A 19,636-nucleotide genomic window follows, 5' to 3' on the forward strand; every position below is an offset into this window, starting at 1 on the left:
AAAAGAAAAATATTGAAATTGAGGTGAAAAAAACATCAATTTTTCTCTACGTTTTACTCTGTAACTTTTCCCTGCAATGTCAGATTATGGAAAGCAATATACTGTTACGTCTGCTGGACTCCTCTGGTTGCGGGGATATATAGGGCTTGTAGGTTCATCAAGAACCCGAGGAACCCAGAGCCAATAAATGAGCTGCACCCTGCAGTGCGTTTTCATTCTATACCGGGTATACAGCAATTCATTTGCTGAAATATAAAGAGTAAAAAATTGCTATCAAGAAAACCTTTGCATTTCCAAAAAGGGCACAAGATAAGGTGCTGAGGAGCAGTGGTTATTTGCACATCTCTGAATTCCGGGGTGACCATACAAGCATGTGAATTATAGGGAATTTCTCAAACAGATGTCTTTTTTACACACTCTCCTATATTTGGAAGGAAAAAATGTAGAGAAAGACAAGGGGCAATAGCACTTGTTTTGCTAATCTATGTTCCCCCAAGTCTCCCGATAAAAATGATACCTCACTTGTGTGGGTAGGCCTAGCGCCCGCGACAGGAAACGCCCCAAAGCGCAATGTGGACACATCCAAAATTTTGGGAGAAAACAGAGGTGTTTTTTGCAAACTGCCTACCTGTAGATTTTGGCCTCTAGCTCAGCCGGCACCTAGGGAAACCTACCAAACCTGTGCATTTCTGAAAACTAGAGACCTAGGGGAATCCAAGGAGGGGTGACTTGCGGGGCTCGGACCAGGTTCTGTTACCCAGAATCCTTTGCAAACCTCAAAATTTGGCTAAAAAAACACATGTTCCTCACATTTCTGTGGCAGAAAGTTCTGGAATCTGAGAGGAGCTACAAATTTCCTTCCACCTAGCGTTCCCCCAAGTCTCCCGATAAAAATTATACCTCACTTGCGTGGGTAGGCCTAGCGCCGGCGACAGGAAACACCCCAAAGCGCAACGTGGACACATCCTAAATTTTGGAAAAAAACAGAGGTGTTTTTTGCGAAGTGCCTACCTGTAGATTTTGGCCTCTAGCTCAGCCGGCACCTAGGGAAACCTACCAAACCTGTGCATTTCTGAAAACTAGAGACCTAGGGGAATCCAAGGAGGGGTGACTTGCGGGGCTCGGACCAGGTTCTGTTACCCAGAATCCTTTGCAAACCTCAAAATTTGGCTAAAAAAACACATGTTCCTCACATTTCTGTGGCAGAAAGTTCTGGAATCTGAGAGGAGCTACAAATTTCCTTCCACCCAGCGTTCCCCCAAGTCTCCCGATAAAAATGATACCTCACTTGCGTGGGTAGGCCTAGCGCCGGCGACAGGAAACACCCCAAAGCGCAACGTGGACACATCCTAAATTTTGGAAAAAAACAGAGGTGTTTTTTGCGAAGTGCCTACCTGTAGATTTTGGCCTCTAGTTCAGCCGGCACCTAGGGAAACCTACCAAACCTGTGCATTTCTGAAAACTAGAGACCTAGGGGAATCCAAGGAGGGGTGACTTGCGGGGCTCGGACCAGGTTCTGTTACCCAGAATCCTTTGCAAACCTCAAAATTTGGCTAAAAAAACACATGTTCCTCACATTTCTGTGGCAGAACGTTCTGGAATCTGAGAGGAGCTACAAATTTCCTTCCACCCAGCGTTCCCCCAAGTCTCCCGATAAAAATGATACCTCACTTGCGTGGGTAGGCCTAGCGCCGGCGACAGGAAACACCCCAAAGCGCAACGTGGACACATCCTAAATTTTGGAAAAAAACAGAGGTGTTTTTTGCAAAGTGCCTACCTGTAGATTTTGGCCTCTAGCTCAGCCGGCACCTAGGGAAACCTACCAAACCTGTGCATTTCTGAAAACTAGAGACCTAGGGGAATCCAAGGAGGGGTGACTTGCGGGGCTCGGACCAGGTTCTGTTACCCAGAATCCTTTGCAAACCTCAAAATATGGCTAAAAAAACACATGTTCCTCACATTTCTGTGGCAGAAAGTTCTGGAATCTGAGAGGAGCTACAAATTTCCTTCCACCCAGCGTTCCCCCAAGTCTCCCGATAAAAATGATACCTCACTTGCGTGGGTAGGCCTAGCGCCCGCAACAGGAAACGCCCCAAAACGCAACGTGGACACATCCCATTTTTTGAAAGAAAACAGTGCCTACCTGTGGATTTTGGCCTGTAGCTCACCCGGCACCTAGGGAAACCTACCAAACCTGTGCATTTCTGAAAACTTGAGACCTAGGGGAATCCAAGATGGGGTGACTTGCGGGGCTCGGACCAGGTTCTGTTACCCAGAATCCTTTGCAAACCTCAAAATGTGGCTAAAAAAACACATGTTCCTCACATTTCTGTGGCAGAAAGTTCTGGAATCTGAGAGGAGCCACAAATTTCCTTCCACCCAGCGTTCCCCTAAGTCTCTCAATAAAAATGGTACCTCACTTCTGTGGGTAGGCCTAGCGCCCACGAAAGGAAATGGCCCAAAACACAACGTGGACAGAACATATTTTTTCACAGAAAACAGAGGTGTTTTTTGCAAAGTGCCTACCTGTGGAGTTTGGCCTCTAGCTCAGCCGGCCCCAGGAGGGGGGGGCAGAAATGCCCTAAAATAAATTTGCCCCCACCCCCCCCGGGAGCGACCCTTGCCTAAGGGGTCGCTCCCCCTGCGTGACATTGGCGCCAAAAAACAAATCCCAGGTGCCTAGTGGTTTCTGCCCCCTTGGGGGCAGATTGACCTAAAATCTGCCAATCTGCCCCCAAGGGGGGCAGAAATGGCCTAAATACAATTTGCCCCCCAGGGGAGCGACCCTTGCCTGATGGGTCGCTCCCCATCTCGAAAAAAACAAACAAACAAAAAAAAAACAACACAAAAAAAAAAAATCCCTGGTGCCTAGAGGGTTCTGCCCCCCCTGGGGGCAGTTCGGCCTAATAATAGGCCGATCTGCCCCCAGGGGGGGCAGAAATGGCCTAAAATAAATTATTCCCCCCCAGCCCCCACCCCCCCCCCGGAGCGACCCTTGCGTACGGGGTCGCTCCCCCTGCGTGACATTGGCACCAAAAAACAAATCCCCGGTGCCTAGTGGTTTCTGCCCCCTTGGGGGCAGATTGACCTAAAATTGGCCAATCTGCCCCCAGGGGGGCATAAATGGTCTAAATACAATTTGCCCCCCAGGGGAGCGACCCTTGCCTGATGGGTCGCTCCCCATCTCTAAAAAAAGAAACAACAACAAAAAAAAAAAAAACACAAAAAAAATGTTGCCCTGGCGCCTAGATTGTTCTGCCCCCCCCCCGGGGGCAGTTCAGCCTAATAATAGGCCGATCTGCCCCCCGGGGGGGCCGAAATGGCCTAAAATAAATCCCCCAGCCCCCCCCCCCCCGGGAGCGACCCTTGCCTACGGGGTCGCTCCCCCTGCGTGACATTGGCGCCAAAAAACAAATCCCAGGTGCCTAGTGGTTTCTGCCCCCTTGGGGGCAGATTGACCTAAAATCGGCCAATCTGCCCCCAAGGGGGGCAGAAATGGCCTAAATACAATTTGCCCCCCAGGGGAGCGACCCTTGCCTGATGGGTCGCTCCCCATCTCGAAAAAAACAAACAAACAAAAAAAAAAACACAACAAAAAAATTTGCCCTGGTGCCCTGAGGGTTCTGCCCCCCCCCCCCTGGGGGCAGTTCGGCCTAATAATAGGCCGATCTGCCCCCAGGGGGGGCAGAAATGGCCTAAAATAAATTTGTCCCCCCCCCCAGCCCCCACCCCCCCTGGGAGCGACCCTTGCCTACGAGGTCGCTCCCCCTGCGTGACATTGGCGCCAAAAAACAAATCCCCGGTGCCTAGTGGTTTCTGCCCCCTTGGGGGCAGATTGACCTAAAATCGGCCAATCTGCCCCCAGGGGGGCAGAAATGGCCTAAATACAATTTGCCCCCCAAGGGGAGCGACCCTTGCCTGATGGGTCGCTCCCCATCTCGAAAAAAACAAACGAACAAACAAAAAAAAAATTGCCCTGGCGCCTAAAGGTTTCTGCCCCCCCCCCCCCGGGGGCAGATCAGCCTAATATTAGGCCGATCTGCCCCCGGGGGGGCAGAAATGGCCTAAAATAAATTTGCCCCCCCCAACCCCCACCCCACCCGGGAGCGACCCTTGCCTACGGGGTCGCTCCCCCGGCGTGACATTGGCGCCACAAAACAAATCCCCGGTGCCTAGTGGTTTCTGCCCCCTTGGGGGCAGATTGACCTAAAATCGGCCAATCTGCCCCCAGGGGGGCAGAAATGGTCTAAATACAATTTGCCGCCCAGGGGAGCGACCCTTGCCTGATGGGTCGCTCCCCATCTCTAAAAAAAGAAACAACAAAAAAAAAACCACAAAAAAAAAATTGCCCTGGCGCCTAGAGGTTTCTGCCCCCCCAGGGGGGGCAGAAATGGCCTAAAATAAATTGCCCTCCCCCCCAGGGAGCGACCCTTGCCTAAGGGGTCGCTCCCTTTGCGTGAAATTCACGCAAAGAAAAAATTCCCTGGTGTCTAGTGGTTTCTACCCCCCTTGGGGGCAGATTGGCCTCATCAAAATAGGCCAATCTGCCCCCAAGGGGGGCAGAAATGGCCAAAATATCATTTTAAGGGGTCGCTCCCCACCAAAAAAAAAAGAAATGAAACATAAAAAAAAATGGTCCCTGGTGCCTAGAGGTTTCCTTCTCAAAAAAATGCCCCCCCTGGGAGCGACCCTTGCCCAAGGGGTCGCTCCCTTTTGTCTGTTTCAATAAAAAAAATAAAAAAAATCCCTGGTGTCTAGTGGGGTTTCAAAAGCCGGATTGCAAGCAATCCGGCTTTTGAAACCCTCGGAGGGACTTCAAAGGGAAGGAAATACTTTTCCTTCCCTTTGAAGCCCCTCCGGGCCTCCCAAGTGATTGAAAAAGAAATGCTTTTGCTTCCAGCGCGACTAGGGAGGCCCCTGTGACAAATCAGCGCGCGCTCGCGCGCTGACTTCACAGGGGGGGGGCTGGGGGGGGTCAGGGGTGGAAGGGGACGGTCTTCCCCTTCCATCCCGACTTGGGGGGGGAAGGGGGATGCACGGGGGCGCGCTAGCGCGCCCCCAAGTTCCCCTGTGCCATGGACGAGATGATCTCGTCCAAGGCACAGGGGAACTGTAGCCTTGGACGAGATCATCTCGTCCAAGGCACAGAACCGGTTAAATAAGAATGTGTTTATGTCCATTCACCATCGATAACTTCATCTGAAAAAGCAGTTTACTGAATATGACTGTCAATTTCAGTGCAAATGGACAAGCGGTGCTCTCTGGGATCAGAGTTAGAGAACTTACTAGCCACTTCACAGTGCCTTCCACTTTTCCACGCAATACTCAGTAATCCCACATACCTGTGAACTGAAATAGCCATACTTTAGAAAGACCAATTACACCACCGGAAGGGGGTTGGTGTGTAATTCTTTTTTGTAAGAATGTTCCACGCTCACAAGGTTTCTAATGACAGGATTTAAAATTATGTGTCCATTGTTGAACTGCCAGAAGGTGGGTAAGTCTGTGAAAAAATACACACACAATTCCACAATATGTACTCCCACTACACAACTCACACAAGGGTAACATGCAAAAGATGGGAAAATGCAAGAATGGGTTAATGCTATGAATGGCTAGATGAAAGAGTGGTATGATGGATGAATGACTAGATGAATGGATGAGTGCACCAATGAGTGAATGGGCAGTATTGGAAGGAGAAAGCACCTGCCGTACAACTGGACCATGGCGTCCTCCTGCATCCTGGCATCAGTCATCCAACCACTCACATTCATCCATATGTTCAAACTGTTTGGCACTCTTTCATCTATACACTCTCCCAATCAGCTATCCAGCCAAAAACTGCGCACACAGGCAGCAATGTCAGGGCATGTTTAAAGAGCTACTTAAGTGGGAGGGCAGTCAGTCCTGGAGGCCATTTAGTAGCATCTAGGCAAATGTAGTGCCACTTTACTAGGGACGACTTTCAAGTAAATTAAATATACCAGTTGGGGACAAGCCAATGTTACCATGTTTTAAGGAGTGAGCACATGCACTTTAGATTTGGCTAGCAGTGGTAATGTGTGCAGAGTCCTGGCTCTACCAAAAAAGATATCAGAAAACATGGAGTAGGAAGGCATAACATTGATGATGGCGCAGGACCTCACATCGCAGCACCTCATAACCAACACATTGCCTCAGATGTGCAACACATTTTTAGTGCCGGACTTCGCAACACTCAGCAACCAGGATTTAAGGTACTCTTGTTCAGCAGACGTAACGGGGTCCTTGCACCCATCCAGATCTCCATCACTGTTGGTGTGAACTTGTGACTTTGTCCCGGTCCGAACCCACCAGATAGCCACCGCTATTTTTACTGAAGTCTTTAAAATTGCAAATCTCTATTTCTACTGATTGGATTTTTGTCCTTCTGGTCTTGGTTTGCTTATTAAAAAAATATTCAATTTTTCTCATGTAGTTTAGGATCCCTTTGTGCTGTATTTTCACAGCGTTACTGTTTGAAGTGTTGCACAGATAATTTACACATTGCCTCAGAGTTAAGCCTGACTTCTCTGTGCCAACCTACCCGAGGGTTTAGCACAGGTTAATTTAGGTTTTGCTCCCGACTTCACCCTGACAAGGACTGTGGTTCCTGCTTGAGTAGAGCTCCACCCCCACCCCCAAACAGTACAAACTTTCGTACATCCATAGAATGGGATTTAACTTTTCCAAATGTGGAGAAAAATTAATAGAAGCGGAACGATTTTTCAGAAGTTCATTCTCTTTAAAGAGTGAAATCAAAATCACTTTAATCTCGACTGCCACTTACTTTTTATTAGTGTCTTTTCTCTCAATTAAGCCGGATCCTTCCAAAGATACTCCAGCAAACAGTCCACGAGATTTACAGTATGTATAAATGGCTGCAGCACTTCGGACGGCAACATCCCCCTCCAAGTTCCTAAAGAGATCATATAATTGCTATAAAAGTAGTCACACTCCGGTAAGAAGAAAAAAAAAACTGACAGACTAGATTTCATATTTAGTGATTTTTTTAAATAACATGCATTGTAGATTGACACTTGAAAATATTTTTATCCCATTACTTTTTGTTGTTAGTTGAGAAATATATACCACACTATACTGTTCGTGCCCTGGGCGCTAGAATATATTAATTTGAATTAAATGAACGCGCAACATATATAATTAAAATGTATATATACACTGAGGCTACTTTTTTGTTTAAAAGAACGCATTCATCGAGAAAAAAAAATGCAATTCCATTCTGGCATGCAGTTAGGTACTCTTGAAGCAGTGTTCATAATTACTATCACCTCTTAAGACACCAGTTCATCATTTAGATAATGAAAGAAGCATAATGTCATGAAACTGAAGAAATAAAAAGTGTTAGTGTACGGAGTCAGGGACAATTAACTACTTAACTCCTGCCAGCTTGGAGTTACCTTCACTTTCAAAGGTCCCTGATCTCGCATCAATATGGCAGATTCATACTTATGGAATGCACCTAGATATCTTGCCAAGTCCCACTAAACATAGCAGCTGGAAAAGCCTGCCACAGAAGGACAATCTGCAAGATCAACAAACAGTGGCAAAGCCATTAGGTCTGCCCCTAACCATCAGCCTTTTGACATTTTTAGTTTTATTCTGTGATGATTGTTTGCAAAATTGTATTTTTGGGGAAGCTGCTCGGCTCAGATACATCTAAAAAAAAATTGGTTAAAGGCAAAAACACATAACCATGGCAGCCCCTGCTACGAAGTGGATGTGCTCCTTCTGAAAGCGCAGCATGCTGTAATTCACAGAGAAGTCAGTCAGTTGCTGAATCGGGCTGACTCACTGACCGATGATGCATGCTGTAGCGGGAGGATGAAAAATGTGAATGGCCCAGCAACAGGCCAATAGATGACGTCTTGCTGAAAACTCCTATAATTAACTATGTTAAAGAGACCTAAAAACCCATTTGGTCTGTTTTTGGCAGCCAACCTCTTGCTTTTGATAATGCTTTTCCTGTAAGGCTTTTGTGATTTTTTTAATAACATATAGAGTTGAAAAGACAGCTACATAAGGAGGGTTGGAAATACACAATAGCGGGATGTGCAAAGACAGAAAGATGGAGAGGGTTGTACAGATATACTGTTGCATAGATATATGGATAGAAGGTTGCATAGACAGAGACGGCTGCACAGGTAAGAGAGGGTTGAATACAGAAAATTGCATAAAAAGAGAGGGTTGCCTAGACAGACAGACAGGAAGGGTCGCAAAGATAGATATGAATAGATAGGATTGTGAAGACTGAGATAGACAGATAAATAGATTGATATGCAGATAGACAGATAGATATACAGATAGACAGACAGACCAATAGGGTTGCGAAGCTAGACAGATCAATGGATGCGGTTCCAATGAAAGATATATAAATAGGATATATAATTAAGGGTGTAGTACCTACTGAGGGTGGCCAGTAGGTAGTTCTAGTTAGGTCTGCTTTTCTATAGACAGAGTGTTTTATTTTTTGGTATGCGAGTAACTTTGGCCCCGTTTGATGAATCTTCACAAAACTTTCCAATAAAAAGTTCATCCACTTCAGCTCCTTCCTGGAAAGTTTATGGGTGATATTTCAAGCTGGGACACAGAAAAAAAGAGGGGCTCAAAACACAAAAAATACCCATGCATTTTCCATAGACATCTTTGGACATTGCTACAGCAAAAATTGTGCAACAGAATTACACCAAATTTAACAGGAAGCTAGATCTTGGTCCGCAGATTGAGCTTTATGTGATTTAGTGCTGATCAAATCAATAGTTTTTGAGAAATTAAAGGTAAAAATTAATTGTATATTGGGATGGTAGGGCTCACAAGAGTCCGGCAGGCCTCGCACCATAGCACAAATTTGAAAATGGAGCCTGGTGATAGATCGAGAGGCCTGTTTTTCCTGAAAGCCTTCATGCTCTCAAGGGAGCGAGGGGCTCCTGCGAGTCTCACAAGCTTGAGCTCTGATTAGCTGGCTGTCAAAATGTTAGAAATGAAATGGCAGCCATTACTGTTTACTGTGAAAAATTTGAGGTGTTGAGGACATAAAATAAAAAAAAACTATATAAGGGGGCAGCAGAAAGGCACGTTGTCCCCCTAAGTTTATAGAGGTGTCTTAAGGATAACTACTTTGAGGATAATAAATGAATAGAGTTCTTAACTAATTTTTTACGAACTCATGGGACTCTTGTTGCAATGTGAATATTAAAAAGGAGTAGATGAGCACTGAATACACTCCATTGGTATGAATGCATATTGTGGTCATTATTTTTGAGAAATGTGTCAGAGATTAGTACTGTGATGAGCAGATGGTTATCTCTATTTTTCCAAAAAAGGTACGGTGTTGCGAGAACCTTGCAGGATCATGAACAGTAGAAAGCAGTAGGTAATCTTTGAATAAACTGTAGTATGCACACTTGCTACTGTAGGAAGGAGTCAGGGTGTACTATTTACACCCATTAGCTTTGTAAGAGTTGTGAGCTGGGCAAAGTCTCTCCCCACACCCTACCATACACATACATTATTAGAGAGAGGGGTATTAGCACAGAGGACAGACCCTGAACAGAGCATACTATGCCCAGCTGCCATCCAAGCTAGATAGCTCAGTGGAGAGGCCAGTCTCTCTCCACACAACCTACTACGCACGTTATCCGAGACAGAGTTGTGACAGAAGAGACCAGTCCATTTACACAGCTTGATATGCACATTTGTCATGTGAGAGAGGGGTCTGACAGGAGAGGCTAGTCCATGTGTACACCCTACTAACTAGACCTGTCATCTGAGACAGAAGTCTCACTGGAGAAGCCAGTCTTTCATCATTCATCCTACTACGCACACCTGTCATCTAAGAGAGGTATCTGGAAGGAGAGATTAGTCTGTGTACACAACCTACTACCCACAGCCATCATCTGATGGAGTGGTCTAATAGAAGAGGCCAGTCCATGCAAACACTCAAATACATACACCTGTCATCTGAAAAAGACTTTGTGGAGAGGCAGTCTCTATCCACACACCCTACTATGCAAACATCATCTGAGAGGGAGGCCCGGAAGGAGGGGGCAGTCCAACGACTCACCTTACTACGAGCTTCCATTATCTGAGAAAGAAATGAGGAAAGAGACGGCATTCCATGCAGGAACCCTACTAAGTACACCTTTCATGTAAAAGAGAAGTCTGAGGGAAGAGGACAGTCTTTCCTCTCACCCTACTAAACACAGCCATCATTAGAGAGAGGACTCTCACTGGAGAAGCCAGTCCCGCTATACACACTACTATGTACACGTGACATCCTGAGATAGAGGTCTATGTGGAGAGGCCAGTCTCTCACCATACCATACTACACACATATATCTTGTAAAACATAGGTCTCAGTGGAGAGGATAAAAAAAAAAAAAAAAAAGGCCTAGGCTCAACCAATAGTTACCATTCTTGTTGCATGGTTAAAGGAATGCTGTAACATGACTGGGTGCAGAACCATGGATATGTCAGATTGTTCCTGGCAAATTGAGGAGAGGGCAGCCTGTTCGAATTGTGCTCCGCAGAAGAAACTGAATATGGAACCGAGACAGACCGGTATGTCATGGGTCCTTTTAAGTCTTGTTCGGGCACATATATTTTAGCTTAGCAGAGGCCTGTGGCTTGTGCCCTCTTACCTAGATATCATCCTGTTTTAATTTATTCATTTTAGAATAGCCTTTTTTCAGCTATGATATTTTATTTTCATACTTAGTTGTCATTTAGCAAACGCGTTATCATCATTTTTATGCATGACATTTTTAATTGTGTTCCTTGACCTAGGGCTGACAAGAATAGAATGGGAATGGCACAGGATAATGTTTGGTATTGCCGTCACAAGACTGTGTAAACAATCTAATAATTAGGCACACGTTCACGTCAGGCCTACTTCACAGAAGAAAACATGTTTACTGATTTAAACACCATGTGGCCTAAGGGTCATTAGAAGGATTCTTCCAGCCAGGAATTTTCCTTCATGCTGCACACAATTTTATAGTCGACCTCAGCCTTGTCTCTACAGCCACATCAGGAGGCAGAGGTTAGACCAAGGAAATAGGGGTGGGTGCATCTCTTGTGGACTTCAAACGGAGGTTGGGCTAACCCTGCCATGCTCTCGCTATAGACTAGAAATAAGGTGTTAGGTAGGAATCAGTTATCAATGTTTATTGCAATATGTTGGGGTTGTTCATTTTTACATCACTGATTTTCATAATCCTAATCCTGTTATGTCTCATTATCTTTATCATTGTAGCTCATGTTTTTTATCATAGTTTGCAGTCTTTTCATTAAATCTATTGAAAATTATCCTGCATCTCCTTCATTGGCTGTGTGTGTGCGAGACTCATTGCTGGTGAAAGAAAAGGGTATAACTCGCTCACCAGGACTCTCCTTAGAAGTCACCAGAGTGTCATGAGCTAGACTGCCACAAATCACTTTCACCCTTTGTGTCTAGATGAGGTACTGCTAAGCAAGCCAATAGGGTTGGGCCGACAGTTGCCAAATGGTGTGGGAGAGACTAAGTCACCCATAAGCGGTGGTGCTGCCACCCAGAGTTCAACAGTCTTGTGCAATCACAAGAGTCAGTCAGCAGGTGTCTTCAGCTGTATATATGAAACTGCTCTAAGTTCGGGTAATAAAAAATGTTTTACGATTTTGTTGAGAAGTGTCACTAAGTATACTATTGTGAATACATTTACTCTATGCAAGGTATAGTGAGTGAAAAACTGTTTATAGATGTGCATGTTTACCAATAAAGGTTTTGAGAGGTAGACTTAAGAATGTGAAAAGATATCACCAATCATTGGATGTTGTGTTAAAAAATGAAATATTCAATCTGGGTGTAGTGTAAGTAATGAGGCAATGTTTCTGAAATTATAAAACAAAGCATCTGCGATCTGTTAATACAAGGCCTAGGGTTTTTGTGAATCTTACTGTGCATTTATTTTACCCCTACAAGATGTTTGAGTGGAGATATTGCCATTTCTAAAGTAAATCACTGTGCTCACAGTTAGGAAAGATGTGTAATTTTACAAATTATTTGAAGGTATGATATAAATTAATTTTGGATAAAAAATGAAATGTTAGGCTGTGTTTTCTTTTTTTTTTTTTTTTTTTAACAGAAACAGAACATGAGGTTAGTGGTGCAGTACATATAAATATGTGATTATGAGTGAAAAATGTAAAAGTCTTCAGAGAATATAGAAATGTATCACTGTTATCAATTATTGATCAGAATGTAACTTGATATTTAAAAGTACTATGTTACACAATATATGGAGGAGTAAAACAAAAAAAAATTACTTAGGAAGAAAGATGGAAGAGTAACTGTGTGAAAAGTCAGAAAAAATAAATAATTGCACAAATGATGTTGTTCTTATTGCCTACGGCGACATTTGTACCCCTGGAGAAGTTTGTTCTGTGTAGCCCTGCTATACCTGTATTTGATGACAAAGATCTGTTTGCTTAACCCCTTCGTTGCTAAGCCTCCTCCACCCCCATAAATGCTAAGCTTTTTGTGGCTATTTGGCATAGTTTGCGCTTAAGCCCCCATAACGTTTTGTCCACATAGGCTATCCAAGCCACATTTGTGTCCTTTTTTTTCTAACACCGTGGAGATTCTAAAGGTACCCAGAGTTTGTGGATTGCCCTGATGCGGACCAATAAATTAGCCAAAATTCAGCTAAAATTTGTGGTTTTTTGGGGGGGGGAGGGGAGATGCATCTGTTTCTCACCTCCCTGCAAATGTCACCAATGAAAGGTTTGCAGTGCTAAAATCACCAGCTTTCAGGAGTAGAATCAGATAAACACATTTCTCAACAAAGTTTTGGCATTTTAGTGAACCATACCACATTATTCATATTTTTTGTACTTTCACCCTCCTTTAAGTTAGCGACAGAAAAGGGCGTGAAACCAATGGTGGAAAGCTATACATTTCTGAAAAGGGGACTAAATTCTGAATTCAGCAAGGGGTCATTTGTGTAGATCCTTCTAGGTTTTCCTACAGAAAATAAAAGCTAAAATAACAATAATATTGAAATTGAGGTGAAAAAACTGCCATTTCTCTCCACGCTTTATTCTAACTTTTTCCTGCTATGTCAGATTTTTTTAAAGCAATATACCGTTATGTCTGCTGGATTCTTTTGATTGCGGGGATATGTAGGGTTTGTGGGTTCATCAAGAACCCTAGGTACCCAGAGCCAATAAATGAGCTGTACCGTGCAATGGGTTTTCATTCTATACCGGGCATACAGCAATTTGTTTGCTAAAATATAAAGAGTGAAAAATAGGTATCAAGGAAACCTTTGTATTTCCAAAATGGGCACAAGCTAAGGTGTTGAAAAGCAGTGGTTATTTGCACATCTCTGATTTCCAGGGTCCCCATACTAGCATGTGAATTACAGGGCATTTCTCAAAATGACTTCTTTCTTACTGTCTCACATTTGGAAAGTGCAAATGCACAGAAAGACAATGGGTATTAACAGTTGTTCTATTATTCTATGTTCCCTCAAGTCTACTGATAAAAATGGTACCTCACTTGTGTGAGTAGACCTAGTGCCCGCAGCAGGAAATGCCCCACAACGCAAAACGGACACATCACATTTTTTTACGGAAAACTGACACGTTTTTTTTTTTTTCAAAAGTGCCTGGCTATGGCTTTTGGGCTCTAGCTCAGCCGGCACATAGGGAAACACAGCAAACCTGTACATTTTTGAAAACTAGACACTTAGGGGAATCCAGGATGGGATGACTTGGGGTTCTCACCATGTTCTGTTACCCAGATTCCTTCCCAAACCTCAAAATGTATAAAAACAACATATTCCTCACATTTCAGAGATGCAAAGTGCTGGAATCGGAGGGGAGCCGCAAACTTCCTTCTACCCAGCATTTCCCCAAGTCTCCTGATAAAAATAGTATCTCATTTGTGTGGGTAGGCCTAGTGCCCGCAACAGGAAACACCCCAAAACGCACAGGGGACACATCACATATTTCCACTGACACATTTTTTGCCAAGTGCCTAGCTGTGGATTTGGAGCTCTAGCTCAGCCGGTATCTAGAGAGACCTAACAAACCTCTACATACCAAGGGGAATCCAGGATAGGGTGACTTATGGTGTCATGCAGAATCCTTTGAAAACCTCAAATGTTTTCTAAAAACACAATTTCCTCACATTTCGTTGATGCAATGTTCTGGAATCTGAGGGGAGCCACAAACTTCCTTCAACCTAGCTTTCCGCTTCAAGTCTTGCAATAAAAACAGTAATGACTTGTGTTGGTAGATGTTGGAAAATGGGTTATTGGTAAGGGCAGGTAGGTACCTACACTTAGCAATAGGCCACTAAGGTCCAGTTAGGTCTCAGTAGTAAATTAACCCCAGCTCAACCCTTGGTAGCTTGGCAATGAGCGTCAAGGCTTAACTTAGGAGACAGAGTGTAAAGCATTCAAATATCACAAAACAGTAATCAAATAAAACACAGGAAACAGTTTAAAAATCCAAAACCAATTTATAAAAATAGATTATATTTTTATCTTTAAAATGACACCAAAACGAATAAAATCAGATAAGGGGAACCGGAGATATGAATTTTTAAAGATTTTCTTTTTTTTAGCGCCTAGAAACAAAAAGCGCCAATCGGGTCATCTGGTTGCACCTCGACCGGGGCAAAGTCAAAGTTTAAGGCTGACCGCGATGGAGCCCTGCTCGGCTACAGGCCGCGGGAGGCCTTGGTTAAAAGTTTACCTTCACACTTAGGTGGTCATTCTGACCCCGGCGGTAAAATGCACTTACCGCCGGTCAGAAGACCGCCATAACACCGCCGCGGCCGCGGAAACCCGCCACGGTCATTCTGACCCGCAGAAGGCAAACCTCCGAAAATCCGACAGCCACAACCGACCGCCAGACCAGCGGTCGGCGGAAAGGTGGAGGTGACCAAACCTCCACCGCCACGCCAACAGAAATACGCCCATGCCATTACGACCCACGAATCCACGCGGCGGTCATTCAAACGCGGTATTCCATTGGCGGGACACACCGCCGCGGTCAGAATACACACAAACGAACAAAACTCAGCCACATTGGACGATTTGAATCCCACACACCTGATACACATACACACACCACTCCCACACACACAATACAATATAAAACACCCACCCACATCACCCACAAACCCCTACGCAAAAAAATTCTGAAAGAAGGCCAGAGCGAGACACCAGCATCCACAAACTAACAGCCACAGCCACTCAACACCATCACCCACACACTATCCACACACAAAACAACACACACCACCACACTCAACACACTTAACTACACATACTCCACCCCACACATCATACACACCACCCCATGGCACCCCAAAGACAACCCCGCTTCACAGACGAAGAACTCAGGGTCATGGTGGAGGAAATCGTTCGGGTAGAGCCCCAGCTGTTCGGCACACAGATACAATACACCAGCATTGCCCGGAGGACGGAGCTATGGCAGAGGATTGTCGACAGGGTCAACGCAGTGGGACAGCACCCCAGAAATCGGGAAGACATCAGGAAGCGATGGAACGACCTACGGGGGAAGGTGCGTTCCATGGTATCCAGGCACAACATCGCCGTGCAGAAGACTGGCGGAGTACCCCCACCTCAACCCCCACAATTCACATCATGGGAGGAGGAAGTCTTGAACATCCTGCATCCTGACGGCCTCGCAGGAGTCGGCGGAGGAATGGATACTGGTAAGTTGAAGCTTCAATACTGCTTCCCCCCCACCTGCATGCCAAATCATACCCCAACCCTCACCCCCATCCTCGAACCCCACCCCCATTCTCACCCCCACCCTCACCCCCACCACCATCCTCACCCCCACCCCCAGCACACCTATTCCCCGCCAATGTCTCACCATCACAACCCACACATCCCAAAACCTAGGCCTGCATGCGTCCACTAAGCATGGACACCCATCACCAAAGCATGCCCAATGCATATACACATCCCCCCCACAAGCCACCCTCACCAAAGCCCCCACACACGAATGCCAGCACTTGGGGACACGAGAACCCATAGATACACCCATATGCCACACATTGAAACTATAACCATACCTCTATACCCCTGCAGGACCCGACCGTCAACACACCGCGGCGGAGGGGCCAGAATTCTCCACACCCCCCACCCAAGAGGCCGTCAGCGATGACAGCAGCTCTGTCGACCTGGACACCGATGACCAGCCCGGACCATCGGGGACCTCTGGACAGTCGGTTCCCCTCACACAGGCCCAGGCCACTACAGACCCAAACCCGTCTGGGAACACCAGCACAGCTCCCACCCAGCGGGCCCATGCCTCTGTCTCCAGGGCGCGTCAATCTGCGGTGTGTCTACCACTACAGGGCACCCAGGATAACCCACCACCCCAACAACAACAGGGACCTGCGGGCAGTGGTAGTGGGCACACCGGCCAGGGGGCAGAGGCCCAGGGAAACAGGGCAACTCGGAGGGCAGCTGTGCGACAGGGGGGGGACGGGCCCAGGGAACCCACTCTCCACGAGGTCCTCACCACCATCATGGGAGCATACAACCGCTCCCAGGAGACGATGGCGACGGTACTGGCCCGGTTCCAGGAGATCCAGGTACTGCAGGAGGAACACTATCGGGGGTACAGGGAGGACATCAGAGCCATCAACACCACCCTGGTTACCATGGTAGGGCTGCTGCAGGACCTCGTCAACACCAGGGCGGACACTCAACAACACCCAAGGGCCCCTGCCACTAGCCTGGACCAAGAACAGCCAACCACCTCCGCCGGCGCTAGTGGACAGGAGGCCCCCGCACAGCAGCAGCCCACCAGACCCCCACCTCCTGCAGGAGAAGAACCACCCCGCAAGAGGGCCCTGAGATCTCGCAAGAAGACAGAGTAGGATGTCAAGACCCCCGCCAGCAATGGATACCACCTGATGTCATCCCACTGTCCCACATTGTCACCCTGTCCATCCTTGAACTGCCCATGCTCCATCTCTCCACAGGCCTCTGGACAATGCACCTGTGTGACTGTTACTCTGGACTCTGCCATGGACATTCCTTCACCATAGCCCCCACCCACTTGAAACCACCCATCCCATTTTGAGCACTTAAATAAACACCTATTTTGCACCAAAATATCTGGAGTCTGGCTGTGATTTCAATATATTGTAATTGACATGACAGTGCAAATATGTCCTTGTACATGGTGAAGTCAACAAACAGCTGCCACAAAGCTGTAGTCCATGGGGAAACGAAGCACAGGACTCGTAGTGGGGACCCCAGATCTGAAATAGGGAGGGAAAAGCCAAAACTCAGTCATCATACACTGGGGCAAATAGACAGGCAGCAGAGATGCAGGAGAGTAGTTAACATTTACTAAATTATCTTTGAAATGTTACCTGTGTCCTATTGGAAGTACTGTTCAATGATTCTGTCCCTGTTGTCTGTTTCAGCCCCGTCGTCTTCCTCCTCGTCACTCTCCTCAGGTTCCACCGCTGCCACAACACCACCGTCTCGACCATCCTCCTGCAGGAAAGGCACCTGGCGGCGCAAAGCCAGGTTGTGAAGCATGCAGCAGGCCACGATGATGTGACACACCTTCTTAGGTGAGTACATTAGGGATCCACCTGTCATATGCAGGCACCTAAACCTGGCCTTTAGGAGGCCAAAGGTGCGTTCGATCACCCTCCTAGTACGCCCATGGGCCTCATTGTACCGTTCCTCTGCCCTGGTCCGGGGATTCCTTACTGGGGTCAGTAGCCACGACAGGTTGGGGTACCCAGAGTCCCCCACTAGCCATACACGGTGTCTCTGTAGCTGTTCCATCACGTAAGGGATGCTGCTATTCCTGAGGATGTAGGCGTCATGCACTGACCCTGGGAATTTGGCATTTACATGCGAGATGTACTGGTCAGCCAAACACACCACCTGGATGTTCATTGAATGGTAATTTTTTCTGTTCCTGTACACCTGCTCCCTGTCTCTTGGGGGAACCAAAGCCACATGGGTCCCATCAATGGCACCAATTACGTTGGGAATATGTCCAAGGGCGTAGAAATCACCCTTCACTGTAGCCAATTCGCCCACCTCAGGGAAAATGATGTAGCTCCTCACGGATTTCATCAGGGCAGACAACACTCTGGATAACACCTTCGAAAACATGGGCTGAGACATCCCAGAAGCAATTCCCACTGTTGTCTGAAATGACCCACTTGCCAAGAAATGGAGTACTGACATGACCTGCACCAGAGGGGGAATCCCTGTGGGTTGGCGGATGGGGGACATCAGGTCGGGCTCCAGCTGGGCACACAGTTCATGGATAGTGGCACGGTTAAGACGGTAGGTCAGGATAATGTGGCGTTCTTCCATTGTCGACAGGTCCACCAGCGGTCGGTACACGGGAGGATTCATCCGTCTCCTCGCCCAACCCAGCGGACGGTGCCTAGGAAGGACAACATGGAGCACACAGTCAAGCAACCCACAGGTACGTACTCACAGCTAGCACAGTAAACGATTCTCTATGCAGTGAATGGCGTGTCTGAGTGGCTATGCAAGGCCTAGGCCTGTGTGACGCAGTTGAATTTGAGCCATGTGGGCCCTGGAAATGGCGGCTGCCTGACCTGTGAAGTGTGACAATGGGATGTGAGGTCAATGCGCTGGCGTGGCACACCGCGGCGGGCGGCGGGCGAAGACCGCGGCGCGAAGCCGCATTGGTTAACATTGAAGCCTATGGGTTTCAGGAGCCAATGGCGAAGGCCGCCGGCGGGACGCACCGCCGCGGTACGCACCGCCGCGGACGTGACCGCCATTTTCTATCTACTTATCCACTTGCGACTTGAACTTTCACAGGAGAGGACCTATACTGCAAGTGTTGCTGTGACCTCGGTCTGGAAGGGACAATGGCTGCTGCGCCTGGGGAAAGGGCCCCTGCCTTCACAGGAGAGGAGTTGGAGAAACTTGTGGATGGGGTCCTCCCCCAGTATGCGCTACTCTACGGTCCTCCAGACCAACAAGTGAGTTTAATTCAATCTGGATTTGGGGCCACTGGCTGGCTTGGGGGCCTGGCGGGGGGCCTGGCGGGGATGGGGGGCATGTTGGGCCTGGCGGGGGGCATGGCGGGGGGCCTGGCGGGGATGGGGGGCATGTTGGGCCTGGCGGGGGGCATGGCGGGGGGCCTGGCGGGGATGGGGGGCATGTTGGGCCTGGCGGGGGGCATGGCGGGGGGCCTGGCGTGGATGGGGGGCATGTTGGGCCTGGCGGGGGGCATGGCGGGGGGCCTGGCGGGGATGGGGGGCATGTTGGGCCTGGCGGGGGGCATGGCGGGGGGCCTGGCGGGGGGCCTGGCGGGGATGGGGGGCATGTTGGGCCTGGCGGGGGGCATGGCGGGGGGCATGGCGGGGATGGGGGGCATGTTGGGCCTGGCGGGGGGCATGGCGGGGGCCTGGCGGGGATGGGGGGCATGTTGGGCCTGGCGGGGGGCATGGCGGGGAGCCTGGCGGGGATGGGGGGCATGTTGGGCCTGGCGGGGGGCATGGCGGGGGGCATGGCGGGGATGGGGGGCATGTTGGGCCTGGCGGGGGGCATGGCGG

General features: G+C 47.8%; 1 protein-coding gene across 1 annotated transcript in view; it reads right to left on the minus strand.

The window, feature by feature from the left end:
- Positions 1-19,636, minus strand: part of SH3YL1 (SH3 and SYLF domain containing 1) — a 414,394-nt gene that overhangs the window by 234,221 nt on the left and 160,537 nt on the right. Inside the window, exon 6 of the mRNA XM_069235839.1 lies at positions 6,809-6,937. Coding sequence (XP_069091940.1) covers positions 6,809-6,937 — 129 coding nt within the window. The remainder of the gene's footprint in view (positions 1-6,808; positions 6,938-19,636) is intronic.

Source organism: Pleurodeles waltl, chromosome 5 (genome assembly GCF_031143425.1).
Source record: "Pleurodeles waltl isolate 20211129_DDA chromosome 5, aPleWal1.hap1.20221129, whole genome shotgun sequence".
In the NCBI taxonomy this organism is placed as follows: domain Eukaryota; kingdom Metazoa; phylum Chordata; class Amphibia; order Caudata; family Salamandridae; genus Pleurodeles; species Pleurodeles waltl.